At 39.3% G+C, this 21,654-nt stretch overlaps 1 protein-coding gene across 1 annotated transcript; it reads left to right on the top strand.

Moving 5' to 3' along the window:
- Positions 1–19,579: 19,579 nt before the first annotated feature.
- Positions 19,580–21,197, top strand: hrh2a (histamine receptor H2a). The gene is made up of 2 exons (XM_073821226.1): positions 19,580–19,595; positions 20,083–21,197. Exon 2 carries the CDS (start codon positions 20,088–20,090, stop codon positions 21,195–21,197), a length of 1,110 nt encoding a protein of 369 aa, XP_073677327.1. The 5' UTR covers positions 19,580–19,595; positions 20,083–20,087.
- The last annotated feature ends 457 nt before the right edge of the window (positions 21,198–21,654 follow it).

The raw sequence follows: 21,654 nt of genomic DNA on the forward strand, positions 1-21,654 counted from the left end.
GACTTAAGACAGTCATTGCCTGCAAAGGATTCTCAACAAAATATTAAAAATGAACATTTTATTTATGATTACATTTATTTGTCCAATTACTTATGAGCCCCTGAAAATGAGTGGTCTGTGTATGAAAATGGTTGTAATTCCTTAGCATTTTATGTTATAGTTTTGTTCAACCCCTTGAATTAAAGCTTAAAGTCTGCACTTCAATTTCATCTTGATTGTATCATTTTTTTTTTTTACTATTTTAGTGGCATACAGAGCCGAAATTATGAAAAGTGTGTCAGTGTCCAAAAATATATGGACCTGACTGTAAATGGTTATATGTGTGTCTGAGAACATATAAGGAGTTTTGCACAATATCATGCATTAACATAGTCACTAAAATCCGGAGGAAGTTCAGTCATTTGAATATCCTCCAGCAGACTCTTACCTTCAAATATCAAGCAGCTTATTAAAAACCTTTCAAAAGGTTTTTTTACAATAGAGTGCAATTTATTTGAATATCTGCATGACCACGTTTGCATTTGACTATGAATCTGGTTTTATCTGATGGCATTTTTAGATCGTTTTTAATAAATCTCAGAAGTTAATCAACACTATGTAAAACAAAATCACCTAGACTGTATGAAATATCAGATGTCTTAGGAGTCATTCAGCGATTGTTCAGAAGAGCAGCTGTTAGAACGTGGATTAATAATGTTCTGCATTTGACAGACATCAACTTACAGCTAAAGGAGAGCAGGGATAGATTTGACACAGGTTGAGCTTTAACGAGGTGAACCAAGATTAAAGAAGTAAAAAAAATACAGGATGAAAATTTCAGCATTTGAACCTTCTCTAAAAGTTGCATACGACTCCCTCAGTTGTCCTCAGTGTGAAAAGATGGATTTTAAAATTATACAGTCATTGTTGGAAAGGGTTCAAATACACAAAAATGCTGAAAAAGCAAAGAATTTGTGGGTCTTGAAGGATTTTTCTGAAGAACAGTGGGCAGTTTAACTGTTTAGGACAACAAGGGACTCATGAACAACTATTACCAAAATACACAGCTGTGGATCATTCAGGTAAAAATACAGTATTAAGAATCAAGTGTATGTAAACTTTTGAAACTGTGTAATTTTTATAAATTCAACTATTATTTTCTCTTGTGGACTATATACAGTCAAGCCCTGTCAACCCCTGGCAAATTCTGACTTAAAGTTACTTTTATTCAACCAGCAAGTTTTTTTGACCAGAAATAACACAGGCTTCTGCCGAAAGATAATAAGACGATGTACAAGCATCACTGTGGAAAAAAAATAAAAAAATCTCAGCTTTTATTTACATTTAAACAAAACGTGGCATGTCCAAAATTATTCACACCCTTTGCAAACTGTCACAGTCTTTGGGAAAATCCAAAGTTCTATACCATTCCAAATAGTCCAAGCTGTTCTAAAGCATCCTAATTACCCTGATTCATTGGGAACAGCTGTTTTAATCAGCTTCTGAAAAACAGAAGCTCTCTGCTGTTGGTTTGTGGACAGTCATGGCTAAGACAAAGGAGCTCACTGAGGACCTGCGGCTCCGCCTTGTGGCTGCTCATAAGTCAGGAAAGTGCTATAAGACCATATCTAAATGTTTTGAAGTTCCAGTGGCTACAGTGCAAAGTATTAATAAAAAATGCAAGACGTTCCACACTGTGAAAAATCTCAGAGGACCTGGTCAGAAGACAAAAGTGACACCTGTGCTGGCCAGGAGGATAGTGAGAGATGTAAAAAAAGAATCCAAGGATCACCACCAAGGCCATCCTGATTAATCTGGGCTCTGCTGGTGGCAACATCTCAAAGAAGACACTCCAACGGACACTGCACACCGCTGGGTTCCACGGAGGCTGACCAAGTAAAACACCGCTTCTCCATATAAGGCACAAAAAAATCCTGCTTGGCCTTTGCAAATGCTCATCAGGACAAAGAAGAAGACTTCTGGTCTTCTGTTTTATGGTCAGATGAAACAAAAATTGAATTGTTTGGCCACAATGATGTTGCCTTCATTTGGCGTAAAAAAAGGAGAAGCCTTCAACCCTAAGAACACCATCCCCACTGTCAAACATGGTGGTGGGAACCTAATGTTTTGGGGGTGTTTTTCAGCCGGTGGACCAGGGAACCTAATCACAGTAAACGGCACCATGAAAAAGAAGCAATACATCAAAATTCTCAACAACAACATCAGGCAGTCTGCAGAAAATCTTGGCCTTGGGCACCAGTGGACATTTCAGCATGACAACGACCCAAAACACACAGCAAAAGAGGTGAAGAAATGGTTAGCAGACAAAAACATTAACTTTCTACAGTGACCCAGCCAGAGTCCTGACTTAAATCCAATTGAGAATCTGTGGAGGGAGCTAAAGATCAGGGTGATGGCAAGGAGACCCTCCAACCTGTAAGAGTTGGAGCTCATCGCTAAAGATGAACGGGCAAAAATACCAGTGGAGATGCAAAAAGCTGGTCAGCATTTATAGGAAGCGATTGATTGCAGTAATAGCCAATAAAGGATTTTCTATTGATTATTGAGAAGGGTATGAATAATTTTGGACATGCCACTTTTTGTTCAAATGCAAATAAAAGCTGAGAAATATTTTTATCCACAATGATGCCTCTTGTACATCGTCTTATTATCTTTTGGGAGAACCCTTTGTCATTTTCGGTCAAAAAAAAAAAAAAAACTTGCTGGTTGAATAAAAGTAACTTTTTTGCCAGGGGTATGCCAGGGGTATGAATATATGAATTTGCCAGGGGTATGAATAATTTTAGGTTTAAGGTTAGCTTTATTTAAAAGCATTTATTCTCAACAAAATGAAAAATATATTCTTCGCGTATCTGCTTTCTGTAGTCAATAAATAGCACCTCTGATTTTTATGCAGAAAATCACATCTTTTAAAAATTCATCAGTACATATGCAAGTCAAGGTTCATCCCCCTTACGTTCAACATGTTATACATTACAAAGGCAGAAGAGAAAAAGAGAGAGGAAGAGAGAGAGGGAGGCATTTGACAATCTGATTGGCTGACTGAAGAAGTGTGTGTGTGTGTGTGTGTGTGTGTGTGTGTGTGTGTGTGTGTGCGTTTGATAGAGAGAGAGAGAGAGAGAGAGAGAGAGAGAGAGAGAGAGAGAGAGGACATTATGAGGGACAAAGGCTGAACCCCCCTTTTCCTTATCACTGCTCTCTGTAGATATTTACATGATATTTGCTATTGTTTTTGTTTTCTTTTTTATGCATTTATTTATTTATTTATGTATTTATTGTTGTTGTTCACTGTTTATTGCTTTGGCAACATTGTACTATTATACAGTCATGCCAATAAAGCTCAATTGAATTGAATTGAATTGAGAGAGAGAGAGAGAGAGAGAGAGAGACAGAGAGAGAGTGAGTGTGTAGAAAGAGAAGGGCAAGAGTAACGGAAGAATGAAGGTCGACCAAGGTAAGTTACACTGCTGCTGCATCGCTGCATTTCACATGTAATAGCTCATTACAACACTATAACTACATGCTCAAGATTGTTTTTATGTGACAACGCAAAGTAGAATAACATGTTAAAACACTGCTGCTGAACGGATTAATCCTGACAGCTGTTTACAGTGCATAAAAATGACTCAAAAATCCATGTATATAGTAAAACCTTAATGTAAATGCATTAAGATGTTGAGGGAATTTTATGAAACTTTGTTGTTGAAAGGATCAGTAGCCGTCCAGCATGCGCTTGCTGAAATTTACTGGACTCATTAGAAGTTTGTGGCTGTTGATCTGTCTAGACAGACCTGATCAGACCTGATCTCTTTTTGAGCCCAGGCTTTTGCATTTCGTCTGTGGTAACAGCTGCGTTCGTGCTCGTGAGAGGCGTATTTCTGCGGAAGATGTTTAAAGAAGTGATTCTGTTTGATTTGAGGGATGCAATGCAGACTATTTATCTATGCGTGTCAAAGGAATCCTAAGACGAAGCACGTGTCCTCTTCACATCCTACCTCTTCAGTTACTTCAGAAATAACAAACAAATCATCTCAACATTTAAAAAGACGTGGTCTCCTAGCAACTCAACACCCATGACGACCATGCTTGTCAAAAGCAATCAAAAGAGGGCCGGCTGTATTCCTCACAGACGTCCTGACAGCCTGAGGAACGAGGAGCGAACACTGACAAATGTGTTTACAAGCCAATCAATGAACGGAGCAGAGTGGCCACTTAAACGTACAGCAATACGAAACCATCAAAATAACAGCTACAACGCCACCTGTCGTCTTTTATGAGCAAGATAATTAAAAAAACATACTGAGTTTAATTTCAAAGGCATATTAGAGATTTTCTTCAAAACAGCTAATCAAAGTGACAACTGCATAAAACTCTTTTTTTTTATTTTAACAGCACTTAATTTGTTTTTTGAGGACAAGTGTGATGTTACTTCTGTTATCTAAGTGCTCAGACATTAATTTCAACCTAAAGCATGACAAAATTAAAACAAATCAGAGAAGAAAACATCCTGCAACTACCTAAGACACCCTAGCAATGTGCTAAGATTTGTATCTTTTAACTTTATTGCTAATTGTAGGGACAACAATTTAAAATGAATCAGAAAAAGCAAACAGAGACAGATTAACGTAAGGGCTCCAGGGCCTCAAGATGGAGAAGGCCTGTGATTGGCTGTGGGGGAAAGAAAAAGTAGACCTAGGTTGACTGGCCAATGGGAGCAGCCAAACTTTTCTCGGTGTTCATCTTCAGAACACAAGTTAAGATACTTTTTATGAAATCCAAGAGTTACAGAGCATAGACAGGAAGGGTCCTACCACAATCAAGGCAAAGAAATGTAGTAAGGACATTATTAAAATGGTCCATGTGACATCAGTGGTTCAACCTTAATGTTATGAAGCTACAGGAATACATGTGCACAAAGAAAACAAAAATAACTACTTTATTCAATGATTTCTTCTCTTCTAAAACAGTCTGCCACCATTAACGAGAGCACTACAACACAGGCTGATGGTTCAACCACTAATGTCACATGGGCTATTTTAACAATGTCCTTACTACATTTCTGGGCCTTGAATGTGTCAGTTGCATTGCTGTTTATGCAAGGTCAGAAAGTTCTCGGATTTCATCTAAACTATCTTAATTTAAAGGTCTTATGGGTTTGGAGTAATTAACAACAGAATTTAAATTTTTGATTAAAATATCCCTTTAACAATGATTAAAAAAGATTTTCAGCATTGTAACATGTATGCTAACAAATGTAGTTACTTGCTTTAGGAACATTCAGATAAATACGACGGGTAGGGATAATAAGTGGAAAAGGGAGACAATTGCATTTTGAGGCATCCTTGTGAAAAACAAAACAAAACAAGGAACATCATTGTGAAAAAAAAAAACAAGGAAAAAACAAAAGCAAGAGATTTTTTTGTGCATTTCCAGTGCATTATTCATGGGATATATCGAAAATTAAATCAGGAGAGCAACAGAGAGCAGTATGCTATATATATATATTATATATATAGTTATTTTTATATAGTTACAGCAAAATACAAATAATGAGAAGGAAAATAATGCAGCAGAGTGAAAAGAACCCTTGCCATGTCACATTTAAAAAAAAAAAAACAAGCATTACATTATTCTTCTGATTTCTGAAAATAGAACATGAAGGGAAATGCACAGCTCATTCAGTCAAACTGAAGGATAAGGATTTGTAGTTCAACCTCATGAAATTAAATTATTGTTTCAATCTTTTTTTAAGTGGAACACTCCAAAACAGAAAGTGTCTCCCATAATTTAAAACACAATCCACCTTCTATAACGCGCAAGTAAGCCTATAGGTGAGACTTCGGTTCATTATCCACTATAAGGAAATAATGAGAAGAACAACAACGTGCAATAAATGGTAAAACTGTTTGCAATACAAACCAGTGTGTTCATAATTAAAATAATATGGTAATACACACCAATTTGCAATGTCAAGCAGCAAAACAAGTTTTGTACAGCAAAACCCGAATTAAATTTATAAATGGCCACTCCTGCTCTTATAGGAAGAAAAAGGCTGGTACTTTGTTTTTTCTACATACGTTAGCACTCTACAAATGTGAACTAGAAAGAGTCAGTCTTGTGCAATGTCTCCGCTATTCCTTTCCAAAATTTATGAGTGATAAAAATGTATTTCTACTCATTTAAACTAGAGTATCTTTTAATAGCACTGGCTTTAAGCAAAGAAAAACAGCGTTACCTGATTAAACATCCCTCACAGTGCTGACCAACTAGACTGAAGTTTTTGCTGTTCCACTTAAATTTAACAAATGACACATACAACATTATATGTAAACAGTAACCTCTCTGTGGTGAAGTGACCTGAAACCAGATTAAATAACTCCGACCCTGTAACCTGAAGTGCCGAGGTAAACTGTAGCCTGTGGAAAATACAAGCATTTCATTTCACACAGCACCACCACTCTTTATCATGCAGTTATTATCACTGTAGAAATACGGCATTCCGGTATTTATTATTTATGCAAATGTCATTCACACTTTCTTAAGAAAATGTAAAAGTTTTAATTGCTTGTTAGGAAGTGGGAAAAAAAGTCAAAAAAGGACTGAAAATGCTGTTATATGAAGAGGGTTAGTCAGAAGGCAGATGTGCCACGCTGACACACCAGTAATTGCAGAAGGATATGTTGAATATTTCATAATCTGTTTAAAGTTTAACATGCGGTTATGAAGACGGTTTCTAGAAACAACAGAGGAGAAATGTGCATCTCAATGAGCTGCTGTCAACTCACAGAGAGACAGGTGGCACTGAAGACAGCAAACAAAGAGTTAAAGTTTGTCATTAAGTACAAAAATACAGTCCATATGTTTCGAAGTCATTAAATGAAATCTACTTTTATAAGAAAGAACAATGTGAACCTGGTTTGTGATCAGAGTGATCTCTCTGAGGAATAATGAGAACGAGCAGGACAGGAGAACAGAGACCCACATAAAAGACAAATCACAAGCGAGACGTTGAATATCTCAGTTGTTTCTTTACGAAAGCAATTGATTCTGTTGATAGACATGAAACAGGGCTTAGGTGGAGGTCATGGTGATGGTGAAGGACAGGAACTAGAAGAGCTCAGTGGATACCAACACCATGGTGGAGCCGATGGTGGGAGGAACCAGGGTGGAGCTTTGGTCGAAGGACTGGGCGACACATGGAAGACGCCCAACGGAGGTGGAACCATGGTGAGTGGAGGAACCGGCGGAGCCTGGAGACCAACGGACCAGGGCGACATCGAAGGTCTGGAAGCCCAAGGTGGAGCGGCTGGCTCGCGTGACCGAGACGGGGATTCGGCTGACCTGGGCGACGATGGAGCAAGTGAGGACGACGGGGAAATCAGAGGAAGGGAAGAGCCCGGTGAAGCCAAAGGGGTGGAGGGTTGAGGCACAGCCGAAGACCCGGAAGTCCGTGGCGGAAGCTGAGCGATGACTGATCGAGATTTGTCCGGATGTACGAGGGAGTCCAGAGGAGTCCTAGGGCAGACGGACCTCGATGAAGACAAGGGAGTGCAGAGTCGGAACGGAGTCGACGGGCTGACAGGTTGAGGTGAAGATATGGGCCTGGAGGGCCGAAGTGCAGCCGGGGACTCTGCAAAACACCGAACTGGTGTAGGGAAAGTCTGAGGCAAGGCTGATGAGTCACACGGAACTAACGGCAGAGGCAGAGCCGAGGAGCTGGATGACACCAGTGGAGCTGACAAATCCAGGAAACTGGCCAAAACCAGCGGAGGAGAAGGGACCAGGAAATCCGACATCGGAAGAGGAAGGTCTTTAGACGGGACCGGAGACTCCAACAATCCGGACAGGACCGGCGAAGACGGCAAAGATTTAAGGGTGGGCACTTGGGTGGGAACTGGATCTGCAGACCACAGATCTATGAGGTTCATGTCTGCTCCTGGCTCTACGGTGGACTGATCAGTGTGTTTAGTCTCTGGGACATTATTGCTTTCTGGCTTTAGTTCCTGGATGAGCCCGGTTGGTATCTCTGGCTCGCTGACTAAGAGGGAAAGGCCGCCATTCTGGAGCATCCAGCCCAAATATCCCAGGAACCTTCGACTTTCTGGTCTGAGGAGGGGACGTAATGCCGGTGAGTCCATCTCTTGTTTGTTTTTATGTAGGTTGGTTATTCTGTCACGTTTTCAGAGGAAGGAAGCATATAAACATGGATTTCATGTTTCAAAGAGGACTTTACTAAGAAAATAAAACTGGCACCACACATAACATCAAATAATAACCAACGAAGGACACAACAGAATCAGGAGTTTAAATACACACATGGTTAATGAGGGAACTAAACAAGAACAGCTGGACAAAAATTAACTAATCAGAAACCATGGCAACTAATGAGAATTCAACAGACATGACAAGCACAGAACTAAACAGAACTATGACAATTACATTCAGTGGAGATTTTTGTTGGAGCCTCTAGAAAAGACACACGCCTCCTCTAGAGTTTCATAAGAATTTCAATGATGTCTCAAACTGTGCTGAGACACCAAAAACTGCAATCAAAAGTCAGTTTGAACTCAATTATTTCTGATCTGAGCTGCTCTCCACATTTATTTCATACCACATTCTTACTCTTGACTCATTTGGATCTATATTTGTTTCTTCTATGGTATTTTAGAAGAAAGTTTTGAGACAAAGCTAATACTTAATTAGATAAATTTTAAAATACAGAGACATATATTGCTATATAATTGCTAAACTAAAAACAAATAGTAACAGTTTAGAATAAGATGTCATTTGTTAATATTGGGTAATGTATTAACTAACATGAATGAAAAATGAACAATACATTTGTTACACTGTTCATTAATCTTTGTTAATTTTAGTAAATAAAAAATACAGTCATTAATTGTTTGTTCATGTTAGTGCACAGTGCATTAACTGATGTTTAACACAACTTGTGAAATAGAAAGTAGAAATATTTGTTCATCCTTAGCTAACTAATGTAGTTAACTAATGTATTATACCACTTAAACTAATAATCTTATGCTGCGTTCACACCAAATGCGAATATGCGTCTAAATTCGCGCCTGCCGCGTCTAGTTATTCGCGTGACCACTTTGTGTTCATTCGCGCGTCAAGAGCGAAAGTTTCAAACCCCGTTGGCGGCCATCTTTTTACAAGATTCTGTTGTTGATCGGTCATTTATCGAGAGAGTCACCGCTCTGTATTTGCTCTGGAGAGCAGAACAGCGGCGTAGGGATCATCGTCGCCGTATTTGGGTCCACCAGACCCTTCGGAGGCGAGCCCAGTTCGGCAAGTTTCATCACTTGCTCCAGGAGCTGCGCCTGGATGACGGCCGCTTTCAGCGGTACTTCCGCCTGTCCCGCGCCCAGTTCGATGACCTGCTTTCCCGCATCGGAGCGAGGGGATTTCAGGAGCGGTGGAACTTCCCTCAGCGCGTTGGAGCAGTATATGATGACAGAATTTTCATTTTAAAAGTGAACTACTCGTTTATGTCATTCCTCTTTTGATGTATAATAATTCTATAGGTCTGTGCCATTTTTTTTGTTCAGGTTATTACTGTAAAATCTGTTATTTATTTTTGTTTTGATGATAAATGAAGCCAGCCTCCAAAAGTATTTAACCTGTCCTGTGATTTCTTTATTTTCCTCACACAACACTGTCCAGACACACTAAAGTATACACACTATTATAGTTATTATTGTTCTGTTATTATTGTGACACACTACACTATAATAATGTTTCATACAATTAAGATTTAGATATGGAATAAATAGCATTCAATACAAAATGAATATGTGTCATATATGTGATAAAACACTTGCTTTGTTGTGCATTAGAACCGCACTAGGCATTTAGTATTCATGTTTCATATTTGAATGAGTGACTGCGGGCGGGCCTGCCGCCACAGCATCAAGCAGGCTCCTGATTGGTTAACGCGGCGCGAATTGACGCAGAAGTTCAGATTTTTCAACTCGGGCGGCAGACGCGAATTCGCGTCAAACGCGTGATGCACAAAAAGCACAATTCGCGCGTAACGCGCCAGACGCTCAATTCGCGCCATTCGCGCCATTCGCGCCATTCGCGCGAATGAGGCGAATTCGCGTCTACCGCGCCGCGCTAAACGCCAATTCGCGCCGCAAGAACTCCAGACGCGCGTAAACGCGTCTTACCATTGACTTAACATTGAAATCACTCGCGCCAGACGCATATTCGCGTTTGGTGTGAACGCAGCATTAAGGTGATGCATATTTACAATACATGAATTAATTTATTATTTAATATTTTCATAGATTTGGTTTCATTTAAATTATATTTTCAAAATGCATGTATTTAAATTTCTTCAGGAGCAATACAAATCTGTTCATTGTGAAACAATTACACTTATTCAGTAAAAAGGATAAAAATATTCTGTGGAACAAGCAATATTCAATTAGTTAAAATGCATGGTATTTAAACAAATTGAATTTATTGATAATAGTCACTCACTCTGATGTTACTTCAAGAGATGTATTTGGGATTGTTCTTGAGAGACGTATCACCTCTAAGCTAAAGAGAAAAGGCCAATGAACATTGGCGAGTGGACTTTGCATGTCTAGCCACTCCCCCGTACATACAGGTATATAAGATGGTGGCATGCGTTCACTCATTCAGATTTCTGCTTCAAAGCCATCGCCTGTGATAAAGTAGTTAAATCCCCGCTGGATACAGCACGCACACACTTACCGCACCACATACACCCACACTCATACTCACCACGCTGATTTCCCCTCCCCTCCGTTTGGTTGCCGGCCGAGCGGGTGCACACGCAGTCTTGACAGCCCATGGACAGTTTCTCATATTACATTACCCTGATACAGCTGCATCCCGATCATACATACATACAGATATGCATGCATTGTATTGTTTTGTTGTATATTGTATGTTCGCTTGTTGTTTGTCTTGGTGTTTGGCATGGTCAGTCTTGTGGGTGGTGCCGGCGAAACTGAGCGATCGAGCGTCAACTGTTTATGACGTCATGGGTGGGCGCCGCGCTGGCGCGCTCAATTCAAACTGGACAAAACCAATGTTAAAAGTGAAAGACTGACAAATGCAAAGAAAAGTAATTTGTACTATTGGTTTTATTTTGTTTATTATATTTAAATAAGCTTTTGTGTTTATAAATTATGACTGTTGTGTATATGTACAGATAACACTGAAAATGTATTATTCTAAATGGTACGTCCAAAGAAGGGGCGGAGTCTGGCCTATAAAAAGGGAGGCCAGACTCACATTTGGCACTTGTTAACCAAGTCGAAGGCGAGCGTGCAGCAGTAGTGCCGTGAGCAACTCAAAGCGTGTATATTTTGGATACCCTTTGTGTAAATATTTTGATTTATTTTTCATCTTTATTTTCCAGTTTGTTGTTTCTTTGTCACTTTGTAAATAAAGTACACCTTGCACAAAAGTGCTGTTGCGGGTAGAGCCATCATTTTTACAACTTTTACGGACATTCACACATCCCCAAGCGAGATCGGGATATCGCTTTATCACAGCCTCTCTCTCTAAGAAGAAGAAAAAAAGAAGACGTTGCTGTCTTCAGGCTGCGTAGCCAGCTTCTCTTCACAAAGAGCAGCTGGTCTCTTTGCACTTCAGAGAAGTGTGGCACGGTCCTTCCCTGGGCAAACCAGCCTAAAAGAGCAAGTTTCTTACAAGGTCGTTGAGTGTCTTCTGGGATGACTATTCCACTGTGTGTTTCTGGGTGCGGTAGTTTCCTGACTTCTGACACAGACATGATTGCTGTCTCTCATGCCTGGGCTGTAAACATGCTGAGACTGCGTTCGTGGATGGTTCATGCATTCATTGCAAATGCATGAACATGGCTAAGCTTTAGTCACACCTCTGATTCGTGTTGAGGCTGCTTCTCTTGTCTGATACCTACGCCAGTTCAGCGGGCTCTAAGAGCTCCTCGGCTGCCCTGGTTAAAAAAATTTCCAAAAAGCTTCTACACCTGCTACACCCCTCAAAATAAACTGTGGTGTTGATCTGGCCATAGGAGAGAGGCACATCTCATTCCTCAGCACACCGTTACGTTCACCGCAAGACTGGAAAGTGGCCCTGAGTCGGGTTATCTAGGGAAGTTGGCTCTTCACAAACCCAGGGAGAGCTGGGGGATTGTGCCTTCACTACCCACCTTTTCACAAAAAGAGCAATTTCCTCAATCTCTGCATCTCTCGCCCCACGTTTTGTTCCTGAGCAACGCATTGCCTCCTCAGATTCAGACTCAGAGCCTGGATACACCACCGTAGGAATGTGGAGAAGGTTAGTGCTGCCCACTTTTATCCAGGATGCGCTGCTTCCTGGGATGAATCACCCTCCCCTCCTCCACTGCCCCCTGTGGGTACTTTAGTGTGCTCTATTGAACCTGCTTGTAAGCAGCCTGGGGACCTGGGGGCCTGGCTAGCGCGCTCCAGTCCGTCTTGCTGGTTGATCTGGGTGGTACAACTCGGCTACGCGATTAAATTTGTGAGGCGCCTGCCCAGGTTCAGAAGTGTCCTTTTCAATCTATCCAGTCGGACACAGATGCCTCTGTCCTGCGTGTGAATATTGCAGTTCTCCTGGTGAAGGATGCTATTGAGCCGGTCCCTCCAGCTGAGATGAAATCGGGATTCTACAATCTATTTCATCCTACCCAAGAAGAACGGCGGGTTACGACCTATCCTGGACCTTCGAGTTATGAATCAGTCCCTACACAGGCTACCATTCAAGATGCTTACCTCGAAGTGCATTTTTTCAACTGCAGTGCCATATAAATTGCCTTGAGTTGCAAGCAGTGCTCCTCGCTTTGCACCAGTTACTTCCGATGCTGCAAGCCAGAAACGTGCCATTCCGCATGGACAATACAGCGACTGTAGCGTACATCAACTGCCAGGGTGGTTTGCGCTCCCGTCCCGTGTCGCCGCCATCTCTCCTCTGGAGTCAGACGCGGCTCAAAATTGCTGCACAATGTTCATATTCCATGAGAGCTCAATCGTGCAACCGATGTGCTTTCACGACAGCTCACCCTCACTGGAGAATGGTGACTCCACCCCCAGGTGGTCCAGCTCATCTAGAGTCAATTCGGGGAAGCTCAGATAGATCTGTTGCCTCCCAGGAATCCTCCCACTGCCAGCTCTTCTTCTCTCTGACTGAGGCCCCCTTTGCAGGGACGCATTGGCACACAGCTGACCCAGCTCAAGTCCCCTTATGTGCATCTTTCCCCCAGTGAGCCTCCCTGTGCAGACCCTGTGGAAGATCAGGGAGGATGAGGAGTAGGTTTTGCTGGTTGCGCCTTACTGGCCCACACAAACCTGCTTTGCCGAACTCATGCTCCTAGCAACAGCCCCTCCCTGGAACATTCCCCTGAGGAGGGACCTTCTTCTCAGAGGATGGGCACCACGCCCCACCCCGTTCTATGGAACCTAAATTTGTGGCTTCTGGAGGGGATGCGGTAGACCTCACTGGCCTTCTCAAGGACGTGGTAGACATTATAACTCAGGCTAGAGCCCCCTCCATGAGGCAGGCCTATGCTCTGAGGTGGGGTTGATTGGGGTTCCTCTAGCCGAGAGGTTCCGCAGAGATGCTCAGTCAGAATGGTGCTTTCCATCCTGTAGGCAATACTGGAGCGTAGGCTGTCCCCCTCCATTTTGAAAGTGTATGTGGCAGCAATTGTTGCTTATCACGATGCAGTGGAAGGCTCAACCCTGGGGAAGCATCATCTGATCACCAGGTTCCTGAGAGTTCCTGGTTTCTGAGGTGCGAGGTTGATAAGCCCTTCTAGGCCGCACATTATCCCCTCTTGAGATCTCTCGATGGTCCTCCTAGGAAAGCTCCCTTTGAGCCGCTTGGTTCAGTCAAGATGAAATAACCTGTCGCTTAAGACCTCACTCCTGACCGTGCTCGCCTACATCAAGAGGGTGGGCGACCTGTGAGCATTCCCAGTCAACGAGACGTGCCTTGAATTCAACCTGGCTAATTTTCATGTGATGTGGGATCATGAACCTGCAAACTCTGCCCCTGGAGGAGGCAGACCCACCCTTAGCGGTGAGGGAACGGAGATGTTACATCCCCCTGCCACAATCCTGAACTGCGCTGACTGCTGGGTTAAGGCTTGACTCCTCAGCAGAAACCTGAATGAGTGAATGCACTCCACCATCTTTTATAGCTGTATGTACAAGGCAGTGACTAGGCAAGCAAATTCCACTCGCCAATGTTACAGGAGTTTACAGATGTAACCCAGGCATTTTGTTACAGATAGGGGGTTACAGATGTAACCTAGAGGTTTTGTGTATTTAAAACAGATTCAGTTTATTAGATCAATTACATAAATTTTATCAGTTTCATTTAATTATGACTGACAAATATGCATGACATTAAGTTTACTAGTTTGTAAAAACTGTGACAGACATTTTATATTCAATAATTATATACATCTTAAAGTTAGGCCACAATATACATTAGAAGGGGCTGTTTATCATCTCTGGGTTTTTTTTGTTTTTTGTTTTTGCAAAAAAAAGCATGAAGATAAAAAGCATGAAAAAAGCATGAAAATAAGCCAAATTTGCCCTAATCATTAAATTCAAAAAGTGATTACCCACCAGCTCTAAATGTATCATGTTTCCTACTGAAGCATCAGTGAGTGTTTGAACCTTCTGTAATATTTGCATATAAGTCCCTCAGATGTCCTCAGTGTGAAAAGATGGATCTCAAAATCATACAGTCATTGTTGGAAAGAGCTCAAATACACAAAATTGTGAGAAAAAAACTGAAGGATTTTTCTGAAGAGCAATGGGCAGTTTAACTGCTCAGGACAAACAATGGACTCGAAAACAACTATAACTAAAAAAATTAAACAACTGCATTTTTTCTTGTTTTAAGCATGAAATAACTTAATTTTGACTTTGAATTTGAGTCATCAAGATTTTGTATCTTACGTCAATTTGCTTCTCAATGTATCTTTATTAAATGACATGATATTTCTGTTGGAAAACAGGACAAAAATACTGTGGAAGAAAATCCACAGATTTTTTCAGTATGCACTGTGAAAAATAAACAATGAAAATTTGTATTTTTAGCATTAATAACATTAACAAAGGTTAATAAATGTTGTAAAAAATATATATATACACTACTCTGTTAGTTCTACAGAATGGTAATATATGAAACAGAAGGGGCAAGTGACATTGAGGACACAGGAAAAAGACAAATAAATAAATTGAAAAATTGATAACCAATTAAAGCAACATTCCCAAGAACACACCGTGTTTTAAAAATTGATTAGAGAAGTAAAATACATATGGTATGCTTCTGAATAAATTGAATGTTTTAATGTTAGACATCAGCACAGCAGCTGAAGACATGACAGAAATGAATATGCAGTCTAATTAAAGCATCAAAAGGATTTCAAATTTACTCTATATTGCCTTCATTATTATACTGTGATAAAAGTAAATTAACTAATATGATTTACATCTGCAGAAATGGTGAATTTAATATTTTATGCATTATATGCAAAGATTTTATATGATGTAGACATGAAACATACTGCATAGTAGCGATGACCCAGCTGACAGAGCTCTTCAAAGGCACTGGATATTAATTTCTCTCTATCACACTCACACAGACCTTGAAAAAAAGCTCAAGGGAGTGGACTAAAGGTCATTTTAGCTTGGAAAAACTTAAAGTCTGTGTGCGTGTGTGTGTGTGTGTACAGAGATTTATTTTTCCTAAGAATATCACAGTCTGCCCAAGAATGTGCCGGTAGTGTGTGCTTGTAAAGTCTCATCTCACTCTAATAGGACAAAAAAAGAGAAAAGTCTATTTTCTTTGAACACTGAACAAAGCTAATGTGTGCAGATATGACATTATCTCGCTCGAGCTTTTATCCTAATGTCTCTAGCATGTTGTGCTACACTAATATGAGTGATAGAGCATTGTGTGTTCCCTTTCAACTCACCATCCCACACACACACACACACACACACACACAAAAACAATGTGCTGTGTGGGTGACTGAGAGTGTTGTTGTTACTATACAATTGTCTTTAACATCAACTTGCAGCCAAACACAAACACAATTTCCCTCATCTTACAGTTTCACTCATGCACATGTTTGTGCATCTTAAGAGACCTGCATAGTTGTTTGATTCAGTTTGCATACTCAATTTTAAAAAGTCATCCATTGCATTTTGCAACTTAAAAACTTGTAAACTTAAAATAATTTGTTACCCTGATGCCTTAAAATTTTAAGTTTCAATAACTTGAAATGTTAAGTTGTTAGGAGTCAACTCAGATTTTTACATTTACATTTATTAATTTGAATAAATGTAATATGAATATTTTAATAAAAGAATATGAATATTTGACTTGACTGGGTAAGTTACCTGGCTGCCTTAAAATTTTAAGTTGAATCAACTCAAATACCTATATTGTCACTTAGTACAACTTAACATTTTAAGTTGACTAAACTTTTTTTTGAGTTGACTGAACTTAAAATTATAATGCAGCCAGGTAACAAATTATTTTTTAAGTTGATTCAACAAATTGTTTTTTACAGTGTACAATAATCTTCATCTGAGAACACAACATGCACCATTTTAATTAGATATGTAAGGTAAATTATTTATAAATCTACACAGGAGAATATATCAATAGCTTTGTCAATATGCTAACTGTTCATCGTGATTTCAAAATTAAAATGTGTAAACCCTCACTCTGAGTTTATGTGTTTTGGTCCACATATTCAAGAAATCACAGTGGCTGTAGCATTTTTGTCATAAAGAAATTGCCAAATATTAAAGATTAAGTTGACAATTGAATTAAACGTTATTTAGTCAATAATAAAACAAGGATTTGATCTCGCAGTAAAGTGTAAAAAGAATCGCCAGGCTGTTAGCGCCCTCTTCAGTCATTTGTTATAATGCGTAATGAACATTAGCGCCGTTGTTTATAATACATCATGTATTTTAACAGATTTGTTTAATAAAACCAAAGAATTACTTGCTTTTGATACTTTATTTGAACTAATTATTATTGCTTCATTGCTATATATGTATTTTAAGTCATTTTAAGGCTACTGTTTGCTTAGGTCTATTTTTATTACCTCAAACAAATTACTTATGATTATCCATTTACTCGATTAATCGTCAGAATATTCGGCAGATTACTAAATTACCAAAATAATCGTTAGTGACAACCCTTGTTGTGTGTGTGCTAAATGCAACGGAGGAAATTCAAAACCTGATCATAATTAGAAAGCACCAAAAAATTTGTCTTTTAGATTATTTTAAATGCGTGGTTTAAGGAAATCACTGAATGATTTAGTTTCACTGCTAGACAAACCTTTAATGTTAAGTACTTATGACAGTGCTGAATACAAAACTATTTCCCGTGTGCATATCTCTATAAATAATTCATGCAACATTCTTGCCTCATTGTTGAGTGATTTTACTCTTTTCTGCATTATTTAAACTTGTGTCATGTTTGATGTTCCCTTTGATTTATGTGTTGTGGAAGAATGTCTCTTTGCTAAATGATATGATTTTGAATATGACGCTCATTGTGCTGCATGTGAAATGTAAAGGATAACGTTTATTTGATCAAAATACTGTAAATATTGTGAAATATTATTGCTATTTAAAATAACTGTTTTCAATTTGACTATATTGTAAAATGTCATTTATTCCTGTGATCGAAGCTGAATTTTTAGCATCATTACTCTAGTCTTCAGTGTTACATGATCCTTCAGAAATCATTACAACATTCATTTGATGCTCAAGAAACATTTTTGATTATTATCAGTGTTGACGCAGTTGTGCTGATTCATATTTTTTGTAGAAACCCAGAGGTTTAAAGAACTTATTTTATATATATATAATTAGAAATATGTTTTTCTATTGCAAGAAATTCTAATCTACAGAGATCCTTGCTTTAAATTATTGCTTGTTTCTCTGATATAAAATATTATTCTAGAAGCAAAATAACAGATGAAACTGCATCACTGACATGTGCTCTGGTTAGACAGTTTGCATGCCAGTTCAGTTCACATATCCAGTGGATTTTGTAGTTCAGTTGAAGTGTTTGATTTAACTTACAGAATAAACAAGCTACATGGCATTGAGGGGAAAACATTGAATACATAATACATAAATCATCATATTTCTCTGTCATACAAAACAGAGATATAATGAAACTAGTTAATTGCAGAAGTCAACACTAGTTTAGCATAATGCAATGACGCCTGTTAATGCTATTAGCGGAATATATTACGTAATGCTACTGAAAAGCTTAGCATTTTTGTATTGGTTGGCAAAGGTTGACAACTTCTTACACTACAGTCAAAAGTTTTTGAACAGTAATATTTTTCATGTTTTTTAAAGAAGTCTCTACTGCTCACCAAGCCGGCATTTATTTGATCCAAAATACAGCAAAAAAGTAAAATATCTCAAATATTTTTACTATTTAAAATAACTGCTTTTTATTTGAATACATTTTAAAATGTAATTTGTTCCTGTGAGTTCAAAGCTGAATTTTTAGCATCATTACTCCAGTCACATGATCCTTCAGAAATCATTTTAATTTACATTTTAATATTTGCCGCTGTGTTGAAAACAGCGAGTATAATTTTTTCAGGTTTCTTTGACGAAAATAAAGTTCAGAAGAACCGCATTTATCTGAAATAGAAATCTTTTTTTAACATTATAAATGTCTCTGTAATCACGTTTGATCAATTTAAAGCAATCTTGTTAATAAAAAAGTATTAATTTTGATAATTATTAATTAACTAATTTTCGATTCTTTCACATTTCAATTCTAAAAAGACTCTAAGCATTTAAATGTTATAGTGTGCAATGTTACAAAAGCTTTTATTTCAGATAAATGCTTATCTTTGGATATTTCTATTATAAAGATGTACTCAACTGAAAATATTGAAATAAATATTGATAATAATAATGATAAATGTTTCTTAAACATCAGATCAGCATATTAGGATTTCTGAAGGATTTGACACACTAAAGACTGGAATAATGATGCTGAAAATTCAGCTTTGAAATCACAGGAATAAATTACATTTTAAAATATTTAAAAATATTTTTTCTGTACTTTGGATGAAATAAATGCAGGTTTGGTGAGACTTCTTTAAAAATATTAAAAATCCTACAGTAAAAAAACGTTTGACTGTTAGTAATTTAAATACATCTCTGTTTTATTTTAAACAGGAGAAAGAGGAGGAAACTGTAGTACCTCATTATGACCAGCAGAGGCTGACACACTTCAGTCTATCAGAGGTCTGGAACAACAATATAGACGGACGGAAGGTGGATGGATGAACAGATGGATCAATGGAGGAGGTGGACGTACCCTGCAGTGTGGAAGGAGACCATTGGGAATAGACCTTACTAAACATCTTGACCTGCAAAAACTGCATTGCGTTTTTCATTGATGCATTTGGCAGATGCAAGTATGCACGTTGCCTGGAATCAAATGCACAGGAATATTTATGTGGGCAGAAAAAAAAGATAAACATAGACAAACAAACCTGCATTCCAAGTGTTCCTCTACTGATAAAACCGAAGTTAATCATGTTGAAAAACATCTTGACATTCAAAAATTGCATTGAGGCATTTGGCAAATGCACGTATATGCACTCTGTGGAATCAAACAAACAACCTTGAGCTACAGAAACATTCACACAACCAAAAAAATAAGAAAAACATGTGCATTCCTTCTGAAAAAACACAATCTTGACCTACAATTGCATTGGATTTTGCATTTGTGCAATTTCCAGATGCAAGTATGTGTGTTCAATGCCTAAAATTAAATAAGACACACCTGCTTTCCTAGTGTTCATCTACCAATAAAACCGTAAGAAAATCTTGACCTAAAAAAAAAAATTGAATTGCATTTTGAACATCTTGACCAACAAAAATTTATATTTTGGCATTAAGCTACAGGAACATTCACACAGACATAATAAAATAATATAAACTAAAATAAACTTGCATTCCTAGCATTTTTATTGATAAAACCTTTAATAAATCACGCAAATACACAAAATGACATCTCAGATAGCATTAGCTGTGACGCTCTCAGTTCTTATCCTTGTCACCGTCAGTGGAAATATTTTGGTTTGTCTGGCTGTGTATGCGACCAGACGCCTACGTAATGTCACCAACTGCTTCATCGTCTCACTAGCGGTTACAGACTTTCTACTGGGCGCCCTGGTTCTGCCGTTTTCCACCCTTTACCAAGTTACAGGAGAATGGCCACTAGGGGCGCACTTCTGCAACATCTACATATCTCTAGACGTCATGCTATGCACTGCCTCCATACTCAATCTCTTCGCTATCAGCTTGGACCGCTACTTTGCAGTCACTGCGCCACTGCGTTATCCAATGCTAGTGCTTCCGTGGCGAGTTGGTGTGATTTTAGCGACAATCTGGCTGGTTTCGGTGAGTGTTTCATTTGTACCCATCCACCTAGGCTGGAATACGAGAGACTTAAGCGTGCAAAATATTCGCGAGAGCGACCCTGCACGAAACTGCCGGTTTGAGCTGAATCCAACGTACGCGGTGGTCGACGCCTTCGGGACGTTTTATCTCCCCCTGTTGGCCATGTGTTGGAGCTACCATCGAGTTTTTCGCATCGCAAGGACACAGGCGAAGCGGATCATTTCTACAAGACAGGGTTCATTGTCTTCGCCAGGAGTGACGGTGCTTGCCTTGCGCGAGCACAAAGCCACGGTGACACTCGCCGTGGTGCTTGGCGCTTTCGTGGTGTGCTGGTTTCCGTATTTCACGTTTTTTACGATAATGGGAATACGTAATGAAGACAACCCGCCACGGACAGCGCAATCAGTGGTGCTCTGGCTAGGATATGCGAACTCCGCCCTGAACCCAGTACTTTATGCTACACTCAATAGAGATTTCAGGTCGGCCTACGCCAAGCTGCTATGCGGAGGACGAGGATGTAAAACTGGGATGAGAATACCAATGGCAACAACGGAGGAGGGGCCAATGGGTGGACACGCCCCTCTGCCAAACAGGGTGGGGCTTCTGCCAAGAACTTGCGTGCTGCTGCAAGAGATTGGAAATGGGAAGATGGTTGATAGCAACACAACAACTGGTGCTACAGTTACCATCATAGCTAATGGGAATAAAAGGTAGTAGAAATACAAGATCGTTTACTCGTTACAACATAGATTGTTATTTTGTCTTATTGTCCTCGTATTTGCTCATTTATTTATCTGTCAGCAGCCCACAGGGAGTATTTATAGAGTATTTAGATGTTGTAACTTATACACACAGAAAAGTACAAATGCAATTAATTGTAACTTGGGGTGTGTTCACACTTGTCATGTTTGGTTCGATTAAAACGACTCTGGTGCAATTGCTCTGTTAGTGCGGTTCAGTTGAGTAAGTGTGAACACTACCATCCGAACCCTGGTGCGCACCAAACAAGCGGACCTAGATCACTAAAAAGATGGGTCTTGGTCCAAAAAACCTCTGGTGCGGTTCAAATGATATATATGAATGCAAAACGGACTAAATGCTCCTAAATGAACCAAAAGCAGGAAGTAATGAAAAGATGCAACGCTATGGGACATGACTTCATGAAGGGAAC

This window comes from Garra rufa, chromosome 16, assembly GCF_049309525.1.
Source record: "Garra rufa chromosome 16, GarRuf1.0, whole genome shotgun sequence".
Lineage (NCBI taxonomy): Eukaryota > Metazoa > Chordata > Actinopteri > Cypriniformes > Cyprinidae > Garra > Garra rufa.

Excerpts from the sequence above, each read along its gene's own strand:
- hrh2a (XM_073821226.1), top strand. The coding sequence starts at position 20,088 with ATGACATCTCAGATAGCATTAGCTGTGACGCTCTCAGTTCTTATCCTT.